This window comes from Sardina pilchardus, chromosome 1, assembly GCF_963854185.1.
Source record: "Sardina pilchardus chromosome 1, fSarPil1.1, whole genome shotgun sequence".
NCBI classification, from domain to species: domain Eukaryota; kingdom Metazoa; phylum Chordata; class Actinopteri; order Clupeiformes; family Clupeidae; genus Sardina; species Sardina pilchardus.
The window spans coordinates 51,134,975-51,156,192 of NC_084994.1; the positions used below are offsets into that span (position 1 = coordinate 51,134,975).

Here is a 21,218-nt window from a genome sequence, read left to right on the forward strand (position 1 = left end):
ATATGTAAAATGCTGTATTTTTATATTGTGTTTTTAAAAAAAGCTGTATTCCGATCATTATACCTAATCATGTTGTAATGAATGACCAGATGTTTTTGATTGTGGCACTGAGTATCCAGGTGTATCCACACGTGTGGGTGATAACGAAGTGGGGATTTTAAGATGGCGAAAATGCATTGTGTTTTAAGCCTGAGGAAGAGCGTACTGCTCGAAACGTTGCTTCAATAAACTAACACTGGGAGCTATACTGGTGTGCGGACTTTTTATCCTTTTTGTGTGGCCTTTTCTGAAGTTCCGGCACCCAGGTTGAATAGGATGTGCGTGGATTGTCTACTTTTTATTTATTACACCACAATCTTGCATGTGTGTGGGGACCTACACTACATTTTGTGTTGTGGCTGTGGAACTACAACACACTGGAACAATTGACAACACTTATCTAGGTTTAAGTTAGTGCGCAGCATGGTTCAATATTCTTGCCAGATTTCTGACGAACAAACCAAACAAAAGGAGTGACTGACTCATACCTGATCCAAGGTGTCACACATACAGTAGCAGTTCTGTGTGCTGATGGGTTTAGGTTAGATTCTGCCCACCATACGCATCTTCCTCTTTAACAGAGAAGGCTTCTGCTTTATTAGGGATTCCCTTTGCGAACCACTCTGCACCTCCCCTTAACACTTCAGGCTCCCTCCTGCAATGCAGTGCTGGGCTCCCTCTTCTCCTCCCCCTCCCTCCCCTACTCCTCCTACTCCCCTCCCCTCCCCTCCCCTCCCCTCCCCTCCCTCACTCTTCAGTTCCCCCTCTATCTCTTCTCCCCCAGATCACTTCTGCAGTGCGTGTGCAGGGCAAAAGAGTGCTTTCTCTCCCCCTCCTCTCATTACAAATGGATTTCCCCTGTTCTGTTTTGACACATTAATCCCATTTCACTGATTTCAGAGGGCTGTGGCTCCCCCATCAGAACACGCTCTCAGTCTCTCCTCCCAATGCGGCCACGCCGAACACAAAACACGGCTTTGCTGAACTCTCTTCAAAGACCACACAGAAATGGAGGATAAGAGAATGCAAATATAGACACTGCTGACTGACATTTCATCTGAAATATAGTGGAATGTGTTTGAGAATGAGGGATACTACATGTATTTGAGTGGTGGAAGGCTTCACACAGAGGGAGTGGGCATCAGGGAGCTGTTTGTGTGTGTTTGGGAGCTTTAGCCTGTTTTCCTAGATCTGTGCCAGAAATACTTGACTGACCTCTACTTGTATTGTTCAAGTGCAGGGACCTTTTTATATATGTGATGTGCCGGATGTCATAGAAACCACATCACCAGCCGCTGGGATTGGCCAGGCAGACAGGATCATCCGTTGCCCTGGTCAGTGAGAAGTGCTGAGTGGACCCTCCTTTTAAAAAGCCCCCCCTCTCCCTGTGTGCCCCCTCCCCTTCCCCCACACGCCCGCCCAGGGAGTTCACGGCCTCCTATTATTTAACAGATTTGTTTTTGCATCCTGGTTGAACTTTCTAGTGCGGGGCGTAAAAAACTCTGTTAAGGCATCATATATGTACCTTTGCGGGGAAGCGGGGGGCATAACCTGACAAATGTGCGGGGTCAATTGGTAAGGCCTGATCTCTCTTCTGTAAAGATAAGTGCTTCAATAACTCTGGGACATGAGTCTTTCTTTTTTTGGAAAAAGTTTATATTTTGAGTGTGTATTTGAGTTGTATCATGTGCAGGGTTGTTTTGTATGCTATTTAACAAATATTAAATGTGTTTTGTGGAATGAATGCTACAGAAATGTTTAGGGCTCTGGAGTTGTGGCGAAATGCCAAGAATGCCTTTTAGAAGTCAAACGTGTTTGTATTTTAATTGTACAAAGGTTTTTGGAAACTAAGCTAATTGGAAACTCATCAAGACGAGAGAGAATGGAGTGGAGGTATCGGAACTATTTATTTCAGTGAAGCCACCAGTCTTTGTCCTTTTGAATGTAAAACCAGCTATCTGTTGCCAACAGTATGATAAGACACTAATGCTTTGCTATGGTTATTGTGCATTAAATGCCTGCTGGTCAGACCGTTTTTAGAGTGATGGTCTTTGGCTAGCAGGCCACATGATCACCCATCTTTGACCAGTCATTCCAAGCCGGCTACAGAGGGGAATACTTAAGGGACCGCGACAACCTGTGGAATTCCTGACTTTTGAGGGTCATTGGGAAGCCTGGACATGCACTGATGTTGTATATGGATGGATAGGATTTGATCCATGCTTAATGGGGGCCAAAGGAGCTCACTTTTGGATCGGCAGATTGAACTAAATCAACTGAAGATTAACATTGAAATCTTGTGGTGTCCTCACAACTGGATGATTTAATGATAATAAAATGGGTTGGGGTGGAGAGCCCAATAAACACTGAATTGTTCTTAATTCCATCCTGATCCGTGATGAAGACAAGACTAAGGGCAGAATAAAGCCAGTGAGGGTCTCATTGAACCCCACCAGCAATTATTTTTTTCAACTGGATAAGAAAAAAATAGCACTTGAGGATGGATTGAATTTTCCATGAAATACCATCAAGGAAATATTAGGCTAACTTCGATCTGACCTTATTTGGTCCTCCACTGACACTCATGAAAGGCAGCACAGAGCGAGAGAAGAAAAAAAGAAAAACTGAAAAAAGAAAACAGGCAGCAAAACAAACAATGTTGCTTTCGGTACATTTCACATCAAGCCCCTGCAGGGACAACAATGGCCTCAGCAAGGTCCTAGCACATCTAAACATTGCTAGATCTCTCTCCGGCCAGTAGGGCAGTGCTCGGCAAGCAGAAGTCGAACAATTGAGAGGTGTTATATTTTCCATGGTGCTCAGCAGTCAGAACGCAGTGGCGCTATGAGACCGCGGACGTGTATAAAAACGCCAGTGGCGGCTCCAGGGCTGCAGACGGATGGCCCATCTGCCCGCGGCGCGAACCCATAGGCCTAGAATGTGAACTCTGTGTCTGAAGGTGTCGCTTTTCCAGAGGCTAAATCTGTTGCTATGGTGCTTCGGTGAGGAGTGTTACTGGTTGAGGTACAGTTCTGATTTCTGTTTTTGTTGGATGGGTGGGGATTTCATTTCACCAGATAAGGGGCCCTTTGAGTGTCATTTGCGTATGTTGGCGTGAGGTGATCTGCTTGTAAAGAGTTTCCTGGTTAGCAAGTCTATGAAGATGGTTGTCATCTTCATACAAAGAGTCATTTGGAGAGGAAAAAATGTCAGTTGGGTGAAAAAGCTGATGAGAGGGTGTGGAAATTTTTGTTTCAAAATGGCGACATCCATTTCAATAGGGTTAACATCTCTGTGATCTCTGATCAGAAACATGTCTGTTGGTCGCACTTTTATCAGGCTGTGTGAATACACTTTGAGTCATATCTGGTGACAATTGAATGGACGATTAAGTTAAAAATGAATAGACTATCATTTTGCCTATGGCTGTAAGTAAAAGTATAATCAGCTACTGTTGTGGATCTTCACCTTCCCTCAAGAGTAGAGTGAGATCATGATAGGTTGAAGTCTGTATTGTGTAGGACAGCACATTCCAGGCTCATCTGCTCAGAACACTGACAGACAGATGGTATTATTTGAACTTAATGACATCAACTTGGAGTGTGTGGGGCATGTTGAGATTTTCAGATATGAATGACAACCCTAGCATGTGTATTAATGGTATGAGTAATGATTTCTTATTGCAGAGACATAGTATGTTCATTTTTGAGTGATGACAGATCTAATTCAACATTAAATAACCAGGCAATGTCAATGGCTGTAGTGTGCAATGGTTAAATGCGTAAAAACAGGAAGGAGAAAGAGAGGTGAAAGATGCTATTGTCCCCAATTTGACACCAAGTCACCAACCAGATTCCAGTTACTAGTAATTATCAACTGAGCACAAACTCTGCACAAGTGATTGGCAGGTTATTTGGGAAACATTTGTAGGCAAGAAGTCAAAGATACTTTTAACTTACCTAGACATCTGTGCATTCAAGCAAGTCCAACAAGAATGGTTTGTACTGCTCACAAGAGCTTGCTCATATTGTTTTCATTGTTTGTATCTCATTGACTATATATCTCTTCAGCAAGATGAAACATAAACACACTTATTGAACATAAAATTTAGTATTTGTTAGGTTAGGATAGTTTCTAGAGATATTTTTGTTTTTGTTAGATTTAAAATATTGCCTTGTATAAACCATGCTTAAGAGATGATGTTTGTTGGCTATAAACAACCAGTATGTCACGCTACTTGCACATGAACAAAATGAATGACCTTTGCTGACCTATCCTGCACAAATATGAGTAGCATCTCATGCTTGCCCCCCTGTGCCCTGTTAAGGTTTCCTAAGGGCACGCTACTGAGAAGCTGGCTCACCAAGTCCCGGCCCAGACTGCTGCTGCTCATCGCGGGCTTGAAGAGGCCTCAGGTGACGCTCATGCGGAGGAAAAGGATGAAGCGTACCAAAGTAGCAAAGGCCACGTAAGCGGTAAATATGGCTACATGTTGCATGTGAGACTCCCAAACTATTACACCAAAGTGGCGGTGCTGTGACTTCAGAAGAGGGATACTGCACAAAGTCCACAAATCTGAGAAGCAAACTGCACAACTGTAAAAGCAATTGGGAGTTAATTAGATTAGAACGTAGGTGGCCTGAGTCCTGAAATGGAACTGCAGTATGTATTTGTATTTTGAACACCCTAAGCTGAAAAATGGGTGGCCTGGCCAGTGATCAGTTCCTGTATAACAACAAAACAACAAATTAATCTCTTAGAAAAATTAGCAAACTTTAATTTGTCTTGCAGAACCTGCAATCGAATGCCACATTTCACTTGAGATCTTGGCCTGGAGACTGACCCTGCCTGGATTTAACATGGAAGACAACACGGAAGAGCTAAGATTTCAAACTCTGCAGACTCAACGAACTAAAAGCAAAAGTCAACAGAGGGCAGTGAAACATGTGAAAACAAGGGATCGACCACAGAAATCCAAACCTCCTGATTAATGGAGATGGACTTTCCCAAACTCTAATCCTTTCTAAAGGCCATCTGTACACCTCCTTTCTTTAAAATACACATCTGTTATGGTTCATTATCCTTCCATGAGTGTGTCTGTACATTATTTACATTTCAAGTGACATTTGAGCACTTGAAATTGTTTATCCAAATGACTTCTATGCCTGTGTTCTCTGGTCCATAGTTTTTCTGGCCAGAGCATTTCTCTTTTTTTCTGATTTGTTCAAAGTGACTGTGTTTGAGTGCATGGAGGAAAAAAAATATCAAAACAGCTGAAAAAAAACCAGCGCTCATCCATGGGGCTAGTAGCAAGTAAACATGCAAGTCAACTAAGCTGTCAACCAAAACAATTACGACACATGGATCTGGCAAAGTAAACACAAAGCAGAGCGATAACTGAACATTAAAGCATTACACCATCAATGCAGAATTATGCTTGACACTTAGTAGTGCGCAGACACTATGATCAAAGTCATGGTAGAAATTTAAATTGAACTGTTATCATTGGAATTGGAATGTGTAAGACAAATTGTGACATTTACCCGATAATTAGATCTAAGTGTTATTGTGTAGGTGACAGAAATGATAATAAGGTTAATTTGACATCGTTCATTTGATTTCAGTTGAATTTGACGGAAAGAAAAGAGGTTTATGCTATAACGCCCCGTATGGACAAGTGCTCAGAGTGTTGTGCTAATGAGCACCAAGAATTGAAAAGCTTGCACAGGTTGAAAGTTTACACATGAGAAATTTTATACCATAAAAAGATTGTTTTTTGTGTTCACTGTGTCTTCATCTTTTATTTTGAGCTACCATGTGATGGCAGGTGCAAAGTCATTTAAACTTCCAGTAGTACTTCTCTGAATTTACATTTTTAGACATTATTTACAACATTACATTAAATAAACTTGGTAACACTTTATATTAATTTGTCCTTTTGTCCTTTGTGATCCATATCACAGCATAGGTGAAATAGACCACAAAGATTTTAGTGATTTGACCAAATGGTTTAAACAGCCTGGTACTACACCTACAAATCTAAGTGAATTGACCACTGCTTAAACAGCTTGGTATTACAACTAAAAGAAACTGCAAAAGTAAGCTGTAGTGCATTTTAAACAGGCATGATGAAGTACACTTCATAAGCAGATTCACTTCTTTTTGAAACCTGCCAAAATTTACCTGCCACTAGTTAACGAATGTGCTTAATATAAAGTGTGACCAAATAACATATACAGAAAAAAGTCTGAAAACAAATATTTGTATACATGACGCAAGCATGTTTACAAACTCTTTGGTCGTTGAAATGTCTAATTACATTGACTTGATGTGTATGCAGTAATATGATTGAGGTTATGGCCGCAGTATGAAGTTCAATGTGATGGCACTGTGTAAATACATGTATGTGTGTGATTTGTGTGAGCTGTGGGTTATTTTCTGGGAATGAAGTGCCTAAGTTGGATGCTGTAAGAAGAGCCCAAGTGTAGTTGGTGCTGGGGTTACTTTGCAGTGAGCTTCTGCTGGAGAAGTTTGTACTTGAGTAGCTCCTGTTCAGAGACGGACGGCTGTGCGTTGCATAACGCCTGCTGGAAATCCTCCGCTGACAGCAACAGGTCTCCATCCTCGGCCTCCAGGCCTGGAGGGATCAGAGAGCATGGGAGAGACAAGAGGTAATGATGAGAAACAAACTGAACAAGGGAAGACAGAGAGGACCTTACTCCATCATTCTCTGAAAGTCTCCTGTAGAAGACATGGAATAGATGTTGTGTTTGTTGTTGTGTGCTACAGTCAGAAGTTCCACCTGAGCCCTTCAACAGAGGAGCGCTGTGATTAAACTACTCCCTCTCGCACCACTGGGACTTCTGAGGTCTTTTGCAGCTTTATGGCAGGGGTTGGGATTTACAATGGCAGAATTTATTAGATCATTAATCAATTGAAATTATTATTAAATTAATCAATCAATAAATAAGCATAAAAGAGACCTATGGGCCCTAAATACAAAACACTGGTTTTGCAGTTATTTCACCTGAAAAAAATATTTCTGTAAGCATACCATCACATTATATTTTATTTACATGAAGATGAACAGAATACAGTGCCTATAGAAAGTCGTCATACCCCTTTGAAATAGTTACTTTTTTTTGTCTTACAGCCTGAAATCAAAACCCATTTTAAAAAAAAAATCTTTTTCCAGTTTTATTTACAAATGTAGCTGTACAACATCAAAATAATGAAAAAAAGACAACAGTTCTGAAAATTAATAAAAAGCTTTAGCTTAAGCTTTGATGACTTTTCCAACCCTATCATTCTAGTTTTTCATTTTTTTTAATTAATTTTCAGAACTGTTGTCTTTTTTTCATCATTTATTTTGATGTTGTACCGCTAAATTTGTAAATAAAACTGGAAAAAGATTTTTTTTTTAAATTGATTTCAGGCTGTAAGACAAAAAAAGTAACAATTTCAAAGTAATTCAGAGTAATTCAGCACTGTAATTCAGAGTCTAAGTATAAGCACATTTACCACAACGGTCCCCTGCTCTCACACCAGACAAGAAACGCACCTTCACTGATGCCCTGAATCTTCCTCTTCACAGCGGCCATCATGGCATCAGAGCAGAGTGCATAGAGGTCAGCGCCGGTCATCTGAGGGGGACAACGTGCCACCACGTCCGCAAGGCTCACTCCAGGCTCCAGGCTGAACCTGACCACACACCAGGAAGGCCATGTTGTTTTAGACAGGTACCCACAGCAGCAGAGATCATACACATAACTTCACACACTTACTTTCTTGTGATGGCTTTCAGCACTTGCAACTGGGAGTCCTTGTTGTCATTGATCCCAACATATACGAGTTTATCAAATCTAAAGAATTAGAAAACAATAGAACAAGATGAGAGCGGACACTAGATAACCAGATCAGCTACCACAAAGGATCAGAAAACAAGAGTGGACAAGCAACATGGATTTTCTGAATGAAACAGCAGTGCTTACAAAACAGCTACATTTTAAGTCAAAGCTAACAGAGCTATGGCCTTGCATATTTCCCTCCTCCTTGTACACATTATTGGCTAAATACTGATCATTTTTTATTCATTTCATAACTTTTATTTGTTATGTGTTAGCTAATATGTTATCAATATGTTATTAATATGTGTGCCAGATACATTTATTTCCATTTTGCATTTTTATAGATCACACATGGGTCAATGACGTGACATGCAGTGTCTATGTCCGAGTCCATTACTTTGGTTTAAGATCATTTTAAATGATTCATACTTATATGTTTTTATATATAAAACTTGTATAATAACATATTCTTATCATAAAAATGATATTTATTTTATATTTTGTCATCTTTATGTTTTGTCAAACCTTCAAAATGTCAGGTTGGCAACCGTCTGAGCAAATTAACACTGTGAAAACTGAAAAGTATTAAATATAGAATTTAAAAGGTAAGGGAATTAAAAATAAATATGGGGGCATCATTTTATTGTTTAATTTTATCTACTAGTTTACTAGCTCTTAAATTGTTTCTGAAAAAAACCCTTTTGTTTTGGATATCTGCATATCTGAAATGTATATTCTGATTTGAAGAGGGAAAAGCGTAAACAAGATATTGCTTCATCAAGAAGACCCCAAGTGACCTTTACTGATGAGTGAAAAGTTTGAAAATCTCACTCAAATATTAAATAAAAAAAAAAAAAACAGCTACTTTCTCTTCACAGTTGGACTTGTACAGTTCAGGTGGTACAACCATTGTAAAATTTAACTTGCTAGCAAAGTTAAAAGATTATATAGGTGTCCAAGAAGATGGCTGTGCAATTTGAAATTAGTAGCAAAAGTTAGGTGGCGCAACCACATTGTCAGGTGGTGCTTTACTCTGGAAGGTCAAAGGTCTAAGTATGGTCTGGCATGGAGGGACAATTGGTACAACGTTAATAGTCTTCATGAAGCGCTAACCTTCCAGGTCTGAGCAGGGACTGGTCGAGTAAGTCTGGACGATTGGTTGCTCCAATCACAAAAACATCACCAGTGGAATGTAGGCCATCAAGCTCTGCTAGCAACTGAGACACAACCCTGTCAAAACAAACAAACAAACAAACAAACGCAGTTGAAAGTGTGAAGGGTAATTCATCCTACTGTAGACCCTTGGCTGGGTTTACACTGGCTTGGTTGGGTTTATTCAAACCGAAGTGATACAGACCAGATCGGTCATGCAGTGTACTCAGAACAAAAGTGCATGGACTTGGATTCATTTTGCATCAAATTAGTGTTTCGCTTCCATGTGGCAATAATTCAGATATAGATCCAATATATATGCAACTACCATTGTAGTATCAATGAGATAGTACAAAGTGAGAGTTACACACAGTTCCAATGTAATTTAAGCCACAGTCATATGACGTACAGTATGCCACGTCTCTATTTTCTTTCAGATACTTGCACTGTTCAGCTATTTTGATCGAGAAATATGACGCAATAGAAGAATAGAAGGCCCTATTTAGCGGATTCAGTGTGGACAGAGAGCATTCACTCCTACACAACACTGGCTGCACGGCATGCACTTCTTCCACGCTTCTGCTTTGCATTTCACAACTCCTACATCCTATAGAGGTCATGACCTCTGAAGCATACATTATGCACCTCAGGTGCTGCTCGCAGGTCTCCAGAACGAGTTCTGGTAGTTATTAATACACAGGTCTGGATTTGACCCAACATTAAAATCACAGCTACCTGTCCATCACACCTCCTGAGTCTCCACTTCTGCCTCTGTTGGGAGCCAATGAGTCCAACTCATCAAAGAAAATGATGCAAGGAGCTGCATTACGGGCTGAAGCAAACACTGAGAGGATGAGGAGATGAGATGAGAGGAGGGGAGAGAAAGAGAGAGACAGAGAGATAGAGAGATTCATGTCATGTTTTATAATCACATTTGTTGTCCAGCATTTGAAATGGATATATCAATCTAATTTGTCAAAATGAAAACTTTGGGACATGTTTCTCATGCCAAACCATCATTATTTCTGTCCAAGATAAGATGCTATTCTCAGGACTGGCCACTAGAGCCACACTTACCCTCTCTGACATTCTCCTCACTCTGGCCCACATACATGTTGAGCAGCTCAGGTCCCTTTACACTAGAGGAGCAAAGTCAGACATCAAATCAAAACAAGAGCAAGTTCATGTCAGATACATGTCTGCATCTAAGATGAAATCAATGTTTAAGTGCTTCAGATGAATATGGTCTCTGGCCTCTCTCATAGTACCCCTTACTAAGTTAAGTTAAGTTAAGTTAAGTTAAGTTAAATTAAGTAAGTTAAGTTAAGTACTTTTTATTGTCTCTCTTACGAGAGAAATTCATCTTGGGCAACAGGAGCCTCGGCGGTACAAGGTTTTAACATGACATACATACAACATAAAACATTAAAACATACAGTATGGTACCCCCCTCCCCAACACCATTATAAAAAACAACTAGCACTATAGTAAACACACCCACCCCATACCCCCCCACCACCCCACACACACAACACAAGCACAGCTCATCAGATAAGATAGTATAAAAAGAAGCTGCTAGCCACTAGCTATTGCACAAATGCCCCTTCAGTTATTGCACTATTGCCCTGCTCCATCATTGAGTAGCTTAATTGATAATGGCACTAGGGAGAACTTGAATCGATTAAGCCTACAGAATGGGAGTCGGTACCTTTTGCCCAGAGGCAACAGCTCATACTCCATATTTAGGACATGGGTTGGGTCTGTGGCTATCTTGAGACCTAACTTCCTGACTGAGTCCTCAAAGATCTCCTTTAAGGAGGATGGGGGCTTAATCCCCATTATTTTCCCTGCCCTCTTCACAAGGTTCTGGAGTTGTGCTTTGTTTTTAACGGTCAGGTTGCAGAACCATGTTGTGATGCCATAGCGTATTATGGACTCAATGGTAGCTCTATAAAACAACAACATAATGAACCTATCCACACCATGGACCCTCAGTCTACGCAGAAAATGAAGCCGTTGACAGATGCGTGAGCAAACATACTCCACATGAGAGCCCCACTGTAGCTTACAATCCAAAGTGATACCCAAGTATTTAAATTGAGTGACTTGCTCTACTGCCTGTCCTTTGATGGACACAGGCTTATGATCACCCACACCCCTGGGATCAAAGATCATCTCTTTTGTTTTTTTCGCATTTAAAATAAGGTTGTGACCCTCACACCATGACACTATGCGCTGTACCTCTGTTTGATACACAGTTGTGTCTGAGTTAGTATACAGAAGGCTCAATAGTGCCGTATCATCAGAAAACTTAATGACATAATGCCCACTGCTCTCACTTCTACAGCTATTGGTGTATAATGTGAAGAGAATTGGAGAACTTACACACCCCTGTGGTGCTCCCATATTGATGTCTTTTATGCTGGAGAGAGTAGAGTTGACCCTCACCTGTTGCTGCCTTCCAGTGAGGAAAGCAAAGTACCATTTAATAACAAAGGGGTTCACCTCCATTCGTTTGAGCTTTTTTAAAAGTATCTGGGGTAGAATCGTGTTAAAAGCTGAACTAAAATCCATGAACAATAGTCTGGCATAAGCCTTTGGGTTTTCAGTATGTTTAAGTACCAAATGAGTTGTTGTATTGAGAGCATCCTCAGTACCCCTGTTGTTCTGATACGCAAATTGGTACGGATCTAGAAGGTGCTTTACCTCCTGTTTTAAAATGCCCACCATTATACGCTCAAAAACTTTCATTATTACCGAGGTCAGGGCCACAGGTCTAAAGTCATTATTATGTTTTGCACTGTAAAAATTAGAACTTGCCTTTTGTCCTGCAAACTAAGGTTTGTAAGTAAATATAACTAAAAAAATCAGGAAGACATGGTAAACTAGAAAAAAACAATTGATCCAACTTTTTTTGTAATTGCATCTTGCAAACTTGCAAAATTAAGTTGACTCAACTTAAATATTTAATTATATGTATCAGTGCAGTCTTCCCTGAAGTTATTTCAACTTATGAAATAAGCAAATGTATGTCTACTCAGTTTCATGAGTTAACACAACATAAAAAAAGAAGTCCAAGTTGTCCAAGTTATTTGTTTTTCACTGGGTTTTTAAGTTGGTTCAACTTGAAATATAAAAGTCAACTGATTTCACTAACTTTTCAAGTTGACAGTGAAGAACTAAACTAATCAAGTTAACTTAAAATTGTAAGTTATGGTCCTAACTAAAAAAATTGTTAGTTAGTTTAACTCAAATTTTCAAGGCAACCGGCTGCCTTGAATTTTTGAGTTGAAGGCATTGACTTATCTTTTTAAGAACTACAATGTTTTTCAAGTTCTGCCAACTAAGTATTTTTAATTCAAGTTACCGGAATTTTCAAGTCTGTAAAACTTACTATTTTGAGTTCAGATACCATCCCCTTAGGAATTATGGGCAAATGTTATTTTCTTGTTTATAATGTCTATTTTTTCTCATTACTGTTTATTGTGGCTTTTTTGGATGTGTATAACACAAATCAACTATTGAACAAAATGACTATGTGACAGATTTTCAGAGTTTTGTCAGGGTTACCATTGAGGAGAAGACCATTATCAAAATATAATGTCATTTTAGAAAGTAGACATATATTAATTGGGGTGCAATGCGAAATTGACTGCTTTCTCAATTTGCATTAATCTGGCTCCTTCACGGCATCACAAAGTCGGCCACTCAATGCTTTCTTGCATTATGTGTCTGCAGGTATGCTGCTAGAGAATGTATGCCCTATGACGGACAGACATTCTGGGTTCCTCCAATAATACTGTCTATAGTGTTATTGGGGGCAAGGCTCTCTGAGGGCCCTCTGTCATTTCTGGGCCCTTGGAATCTTCCTAAACACCCACCCACTGGTGTTCCTGTATTCTTCCTGGGGTGGATTTCATTTTCTCCTTGTAGGGTTCTCTCTCTCTCTCCTTGTAGGGTTTTCTCCTTGAGTAGTTCTTAACCCTAACAAATTTATCATGAATTAATGTAAAAGCAGCAACTGCACTAGTTGCAATCAGGAAGTTCATAGTCACAATGATACCACTAAGAATGTGAATATCTGTTTGTGCCGCTAGCATATTCATTACTCTAAGTACTATGCACAAGATTAAGTCATTGTGGATGGTCATCTACATGATGGTTTGTAGCAACAACAAACAATTACATGACAACATGACCAAAACAGTATGGCCTTTAGTGTCACGGTTACTTAGTTTTAGCTTTGCTTAGAATCTTATTTCAAGATTACATTTCAGTTGGAAACTATTTGTGATTTCTTTCAGAATATGTTGAATGGTGCTGTTGCATTCTGGGAACAAACACGTTATTAGGGGATGGTAATCTGAACTCAAAATAGTAAGTTTTTACAACTTTCCAGTAAATTTCCAGTAACTTGAATTAAAAAAAATCAGTTGGCAGAACTTGAAAAACTTAGCTTACACAACTTAATAATTGTAGTTCTTCAAAACGTGCTAAGTTTAAGTTGATTGAACTCAAAAATTCTAGGCAGCCGGTTGCCTTGAAAATTTGAGTTGAACGAACTTTTTTTTTTTACAGTGTGGACAAGGTTTTTTAGGGACAGGAATAATAATAGCTTTCTTCCAGATTTTTGGAATTGTGTAAGTGTCTATAGAAAGTTGGAAAAGAGGGCTCCAAGCTGGAGTTAATTCCTGGGAAAAAGATTTAAGGAGGGAGGCCGAGATGCCATCTGGCCCACTGGCCTTTTTTATATGTAGCCCCCTACAACCTCAATAGGCAACAGCAAGGCACTGTATTGAAAAGGACATGGGTGCAGTGATGGGCATACGGCCAAACTGTCAGGAATGCTGTTAATAACCACTAACATCCTGTCAGGAATGCTACCAAGACTACTAAAGCTGGTTTTGATGCCTACTCCCCAACTAGTTTGGAATGATCAATTAAAGCCTAAATTATAACGATCAATCACATCAATTATACCTATCAACAAAGCTCGTTTTGATGCCTATTCCTTAACTAGTTTGGATAGTCTAGTACTAGTAACCGTGATGTCTGTATTTGCCCTCTTCTTTCTAGACTGATCTATTGATATGGCATGATCAACAGTCTTCCAATGGTCAGTCAGTGTCCCGTGTGGTAGTTCACCTGAGGAAGGTCAAAGAGCACTCTGTGGCCACTGCCTTGGCCAGTAGAGTCTTGCCCGTGCCAGGAGGCCCATAGAGCAGCAGTCCAGATCTCTTGAGGCCCATGGCTGCCAGCTCAGGGTGCTCCAGAGGGAGCTGAATGGTGTCCATGATGTCCTTCTTCACCTGCTGAAGGCCTCCAACGTCCTGCCATCTTACAGACGGGATCTGAGAGCAGGGAGAAGACAGAGAACTAGATTGTACCCACCAATGCTAGACTGCATTGAGCTTTTTTCAGTGCACTTATGGAGGCCAATGTGCAAAAGGCCCAAATCTGTCCCCGTTCTGAAGGCTCACCTTTGGGGCCCCGAGGGCCTGTGAGTGCATCTCCTGCAGAGTGTCCAGAGCCACGCTGAGGTCCTCAGCCAGCAGCAGCACTCCTGATGCACACAGGTCCTCCTCCTGTGGCACACTCAGGCCTCCAGGGAAGCTGCAGCACAGCCAGTCAACCACCAAGTGGAATGATGCACAATTACAGCAATAACAATTATATTCAGACTAAATACAAGTCCTGTGTCCATACTACAGAATTCTGCATAAGGCATTATAACAGCACAAGAAATCTGATGAACGTTCAGTTAAAACATGTCGAAATCAGAAATGGGGTGGCAGGCCAAAGGAAAGTAAACTGAACTCAAACCTTGTTTTCAGAATCCTTTTGTGTGCAACTTTTCCAGCCAGAGTCAGTAGCGCACATAGGTCTCCCAGGACAAACCCCTAGGAGGGGGATAGAGTACCTATCAGCTGATTTCATTTACACACCTCTTGAACTCTGTGCAGTGAATGTCTCACATTCAGACACTCAGATACATACAGTACTCACACAGACACTCATATACATACAGTACCATCACACAGACACTCATATACATACAGTTCTATCATACAGACACTCATATACATACAGTACTCACACAGACACTCATACTGTATACATACTATCAAACAGGCAGTAGGCAGCACTTGTGCGGAGTTCCCGGCTCACATAACTACTGCGGTTGAACTTTGAACCACTAATTCCCATAGGAAAATGTAGTCTCGGATATGTCTCTTCTTTGTCTCACAAGAAATAATAAATTGTAATTCTACATCCTGCTTTTGACATCAATTCAATTCAATTCTGAATTTTGCACAAGCCTGATCACAACTTGGGCTATTTTCCTGCTGAGAAATTAAGAACACAACATACTCTGTTTTTCTTTTAATTCTTAGGAGAAAACAATATCTTCTTACTTATTGCTTTCCTATGGGGGATTAAATAAGCCTCAAGAGGAGTTATGTGACACTTCATATGAAATTAAAAAAATAAATCAAGAATGTTGCTAATAGCCTTTAGGCAAATCAGTGACTGATAGAAGGTACTGCAATAAAAATGAATCGGTCTCACCACAGTCTGCCTGGCCAGCTTGCTCAGGTTGACATTCTTCCCCAAGGGAAGGTCCTCACTGAGCATGCTCAGCAGGGCTCGTCTCTGCTCCTCTGTTGGGCGCTCTATCACTACCTGGTGGACAAACACTGCCAGCATACTTGAGGAGAGCTCCTTTGCATTGCTCACAGTGGCCACCACAATGACCCTGTCATTGAGGCGAGAGGCAGACATGTCAATAATTAAAGCAAGGCAGCGCAAGGCACATTTATTTATAAGCCCAATTCAGACACATCTACAATTTAAAGTGCCTCACCAATGAACAAATAAAAGAACTACGAAAAACAAAACATTCAAAATGTAGAGTGCATTAAATTAGTCAACACATTGTTCTTGAGAAGAGAATAGGTATTCTGGTCCTGTTGCTTTTTGCTAACTGAATAAACAAGCAGCAGTATTGAAATGTGGTTAGTATTCAAGTTGTAGCAGGTTGTTGGTGTTTTCAAGTAGCTTTTGAAAAGATCACTCTTCTAATGTTTTTACATAACCCCAATAAATGTGGCAGTGTGTTTGAGATTTTCTTTATGAATACAAGGTTTTTGCATGTTAGTGTACTAGAATTGCCATGACAACCAGTTTTTTTTCCTTTCAGTAAAAGTCTAAAATGGGGCGGTGCCCGTGCTGGTGGCAGAGCTGCAGTGCGTACTGTACCTGGAGGGAGCCTTCTCTATTAACTGGCACAGTGCAGCGAGCACTCTGGCATCCATTTCTGTCCCGTCGCGTGGTTGTCCCAGCAGCTGGGCGTTCCTCAGCAGAAGGATGCATGGCTGATGGACTTCCGCCTTCTGAAATGCAGATCTCATCTTGGCTTCGCAGGCAGCTGCAGTGTCAGCACAGAGCGTGACACAGTCGTACTGCACAAGGGCAATGGAAGAGACCGGAACATGGAGCCATGTTTGTGTTGTTCCATGTCAAGCATTGGAGAAGAGGTAGAAAGAAATAAAAACATGATTTATCACAGATATGACACAATTATGATAAAACACAATATGAAACTATCTGCCCAGATGTAAACAGAGCATCAATACCCTCATAACACTACAGCTCTTTACTCATACAAGAGAACTAGTTTCATCTGACTGCAGGGCTGAGTCTTGTGTCACCTTCAGCAGATGCAGGTGCAACCTCCGGCATGCTGCCTGGACTGCAGTGACTTTGCCACAGCCATTTGGTCCTTTGAGCAAGATGGTGCCCCTTCCTTGGAACACGGGTGAGCTTTGGGGTTTTAAGGAAAGGCCGTTTTTAATCACAAGGTCATGAAAAAACTATTTAACAAAATGTCAAAACTAAATATCTATTATATTGTAGGCTTTTTCAATTTTATTTTTAACTATTATCTGCCAGTCTGCCAAACACCTTTACCATAACAATATTCCGTTCAGATCTACGTTTTTTATTGAATTGCAGATAAGTACCGTAAAACTCCAAACAATAGCCCGGGCTTTTATTTTGCCAAATCGCCAAAATGCACCGGCGTGTATTTGAGACAGGCGTCTATATGAGACAGGCGTTTAATTTAGTGTGGTTAGTTGGGTGTAGGTTTATTGTAGGATTAGAAATAACTACCCAATAGCATAAGCTGACGGAAAGCATGACAACAGGAGGTTACCACATTATATTACGGTAGGCTACTTTATTTCGCCTATGATTCGAATGTGTTTCACAAATCAGATAATATTATAATTAGCCTATACTATAATAGGCTATGTCTTAAGTTAATGGCAGCTTAAAATAACGAAACGATGTGGCAGCGGGCTGAACAATTCAAGTTACCATCGAGCCTGTGAACTTGCCCCTGATAACACATCAACAATAAAGAATGAATGCTACCCTATAAAACCACTGCAATCGTGTGATTACAAATGATCCTATTAATCGCTATCACCGTGATCCTCAACTAGGCTACAAGTTGATTAGCAAATTCCTCCTCCTCGTCGCTCTCCTCCACTTGCCTGCCTTGCTTGCGCAGCTCCTGACCAGATACGCAGGGCTCTCCCTCTTTGGAGACAGACGTTACAGCTCAGCCTTTACGCACCCTCTTTGGATCAACCGTGAAATATCTTGCCGCTGCTTCTCCCGAATTTTGTTAGGCAAATTTGACAACTGTCATCTTAAATGTCATTTAAATCAAGTCTTTTTCTTTTCCGCCATAGTATTGAGAGAAACGCGGAGAAACGCGGAGAAACGAGAGAAAGTGAAACTAAACAAAGAAAGTTTGTGATAAAATATGTTGTCTAGTGCGCAAATTTAACAAAATGGCATTAATTAAATAATGCAGGACATAGGCTAAGCCAAAGTCGAAAAAAGTTAAGAATTTGGAACTCTGCAACCTGCACCATGCTGGCTTAAACAGACGATCTGACGGGTATAAGAAGAATAAATACAACCCGAAACTAAAAAAACAGACCAGGCTTCTGTTGGAGACCGGCCTATAACCCAAATCTGTAGCCACACCGGGCGTTTAAAAGAGACATGCGTCTATTTGGGACTCGGCTATTGTTTGAAGTTTTACGGTATATGCATATAAAGATCTATAACTAAATTATAAATACCTTACTCTATAACTAAATTGTAATTAACTTAATCTATATAATACTAACCTTTCATTGACATAGGGATGAATGATGGTCACTAGTTGCTCTACAGTGTTTGATAGCCCAGCAGGTGACAAATGTGTCCAAAATGATGGTGCCTCATTTGAGCCAGACCATGGAGCTGGGCTATTGGTGCTGCCCTCCTGTGCAGATAGAACAACAATACTCACTAATACTAAATACAAGGACAAACATTCACATCACTTGCACTACCAAATCCCCAACATGGGGGAGGAGATTGTCCTCACCAAGTACAGACGGGAATGTGTTGTGTCTGCCAGGTAGGGTCCGGAGTCTGCTGTGCCACAGACGCTCTTCACTTTAAAGCTCAAGACTGGCCACCTGCAGGTGTCAGATGTGTCAAAGAGGCTGACAAAAATACAGTCCTTATTACTGAATGTGAGTGGAAAAAAAGAGGATTACCTTGTTATTCCCTCATAGTAGGTCTCAATAACCTCAGGATGTCCAGCTGTAGGGACACTTAAGACAGCCCCCTGCCACACCAGCCTTAACAAGAACAATAAAAAATATATATAAACATTGTTCAACAGATTACCTTGATCGGTCATGATCATTCATGATATGATACACTCATATTCTGGTGAACAGTGTGTTAGCTTGATTGAGGACTAGGCTGGGCTACAAGGGAAGCACATGACTACCAACCTTGGCGTACTGAAATATTGGTGGAGAAGTGCGTCCCAGAGCCTGTGTAGGCTTACGCCTGGTGATCTGATTGCCTCGATGTGGAGCTCTGTGGCAAATGGTGGTGAAGCTGATCGGGAGGAGCTCTCTGACAGCTGATGTCCTGGTAGGGTAGACACAGGATTCCACCTCTATAGGAATAGAATGCAATGCAATGTGATAACTGAACATCTTAAATAGCTTGTAATGGACATAATTGTAATTCAAATAGTAAGACGACATATGCCCCTACATGATTTCCTAATATGGCTCTAGGACACATATTAATTACATATGTTTAATGTTTGTGTCAGAGGACAAACAGAATACGGTTTTCATTTCATTTAATTGCATGACAGTGTAACCATTTATCTTAATAAAAACTCACCTTGATTTTCACAGTCTTGCTGCCCCGAGGAAGCGGTTCTCCACTGGTCAGATTAAACCAATGAACTAAGGAGATGACACCAACGTTGTCACTGAGAGCTGTGCTGGAACTCTCGGCAAAGTCTATCACCACTACGGAGGCAAGGTGTTTATCTACTCTGGCTTTGGATGCTCTCTTGTTTTCAGTTTCAGGACTTTGAGTTGGCTCCAAATTCGCTGATGCCTTGGTCCTTTCAGAGGGTGCACACAATGTAGACACCACAACCCATTCACCATTAAACAACCCAAGTTTAAGTAGCAAATTCTTGCTGAGAAAGATTGTGTTGTCCATGTCCAATTCAGCATGTTGTCCTTCTCTAAAAACGATTCCACCTTTCTGACAGAGGTTAAGAATATCAGCAACTCTGATTTCAACCCTGCATTCCAGTGCCTGCACAAAACCAGAGAACCCAGAGCTAACCAATGCTGTATTGTCCAACAAGGAGTTGCCACTGCCCAGGCTATTGGCATAATGGGCAAAGTCCGAAGCGATCAAAGACATCAAATTACGAGTGGAATTGTGGTTCAACTGTTCATTCAAGGTCTGATATGGACTGATGTCTCGACAGTCAGTGACCACCAAACTTGTATTGACGGTGATGATTCCCTGCGTCACAGGGCTGGACTCCAGCACGACCAAGTCAGACAGATGTTGGCGACACTGCGTGGTATCAAAGACTAGAGGGTGAAAAGGTAACGACAGTGGATCTCCTTGCCTGGCCAAAAGTACCTGGTCCTGACAAGTTGCAAGAACGTGCAAGCCATTTGAGAACTTGTCGGAGGTCGCCCACTTGAAACTTTGTCTACTACGCACGCCTACAACAACTTTACTTAACACCAGTGGCTGAAAGAGACGCACGACACCATTCGACGCCTTCGAAAGTCCGTAGTGTTTGGAGAACAATTTACTTGCAAATACTCTTAGTGCAAGTTTGTTACCGTTATGCAACAGCACAGGTGACTCGCACCTCGGCGTTTCTTCCTCTGATACAAAACAAGCACATAACAGAATACCCGGCTTTGACCTGCAATATGAGTACAACAACGTCAGCGACGATTCCTTACAATCTGGAAAGAAATTATTGAACTCCTGCCTATTGATAACAACGTGCAAAGCAGGTATATGACATGGGAATGTCTCAGGAAAAACTAATCTGACAGGCGCCGCCATGTTTTCTATTCGCACATGCGCAAACTGTTGTCAAGTCCAAAGTAAACAGGACGCTGTCGATGCCGCGTTCAAGATAACTCGGAGCATGCTTTTCAAACGTCTTGCTATGAAACTGTAATTCGAGATAATCTAAAGACAAAACGTTAGTTCGAGCACATCTAACCAAATATTTTTGGACGAATAACATGTGTGGCATGTTTCCTGGCATAATGTCTCTGGTATGTAGGCTAGCCTACTTTGCCATGACATTAGACCCACTTATTAGTTTGCCTAAATGAGGCTCTATGACATTTTGCTATGGTTTGAATATCAAGAAATCATACTTTCATGCAGTTTAGTCGGATGTCTTTAATGGTTGCACATATAACATTGCAGATTGAAAAGCAAAATATGAATATCAAATTTAGAGCTGAAACAAATAGGCCTATTTCCTTTGGATGAGGAGATGAAACTCCATGAGATGCAACAGGAATTTCTTAAAATAATAATAATAATAATAATAATAATAATAATAATAATAATAAAAAATCATAATTGGGTTAAAGAGCAACATTACTACAACAATTCCCCCTTTATTTGGAGGAACCGCTTTGCATCTCACTCATTTCTGTAGCCTGGCTCCTGGGGGCACATCTGTGCCTGAGATTAAGTGATAGGGAGATAGATACAGAGAGAGAAAGGGGGAGTAGGACAATA

At 40.8% G+C, this 21,218-nt stretch overlaps 1 protein-coding gene across 1 annotated transcript; it reads right to left on the bottom strand.

Moving 5' to 3' along the window:
* Window positions 1-5,794: 5,794 nt before the first annotated feature.
* pex6 (peroxisomal biogenesis factor 6) lies at window positions 5,795-20,522 on the bottom strand. The gene is made up of 17 exons (XM_062549116.1): window positions 19,314-20,522; window positions 18,908-19,077; window positions 18,665-18,748; window positions 18,490-18,583; window positions 18,248-18,384; window positions 16,751-16,862; window positions 16,299-16,501; window positions 15,609-15,795; window positions 14,862-14,938; window positions 14,519-14,651; window positions 14,184-14,389; window positions 10,116-10,177; window positions 9,774-9,882; window positions 9,000-9,116; window positions 7,824-7,901; window positions 7,601-7,740; window positions 5,795-6,676 (listed from the first exon to the last, which is right to left on the bottom strand). The coding sequence occupies exons 1-17, from the start codon at window positions 20,520-20,522 to the stop codon at window positions 6,540-6,542; spliced, it is 3,255 nt and encodes a 1,084-aa protein (XP_062405100.1). The 3' UTR covers window positions 5,795-6,539.
* Between the last annotated feature and the right edge of the window lie 696 nt (window positions 20,523-21,218).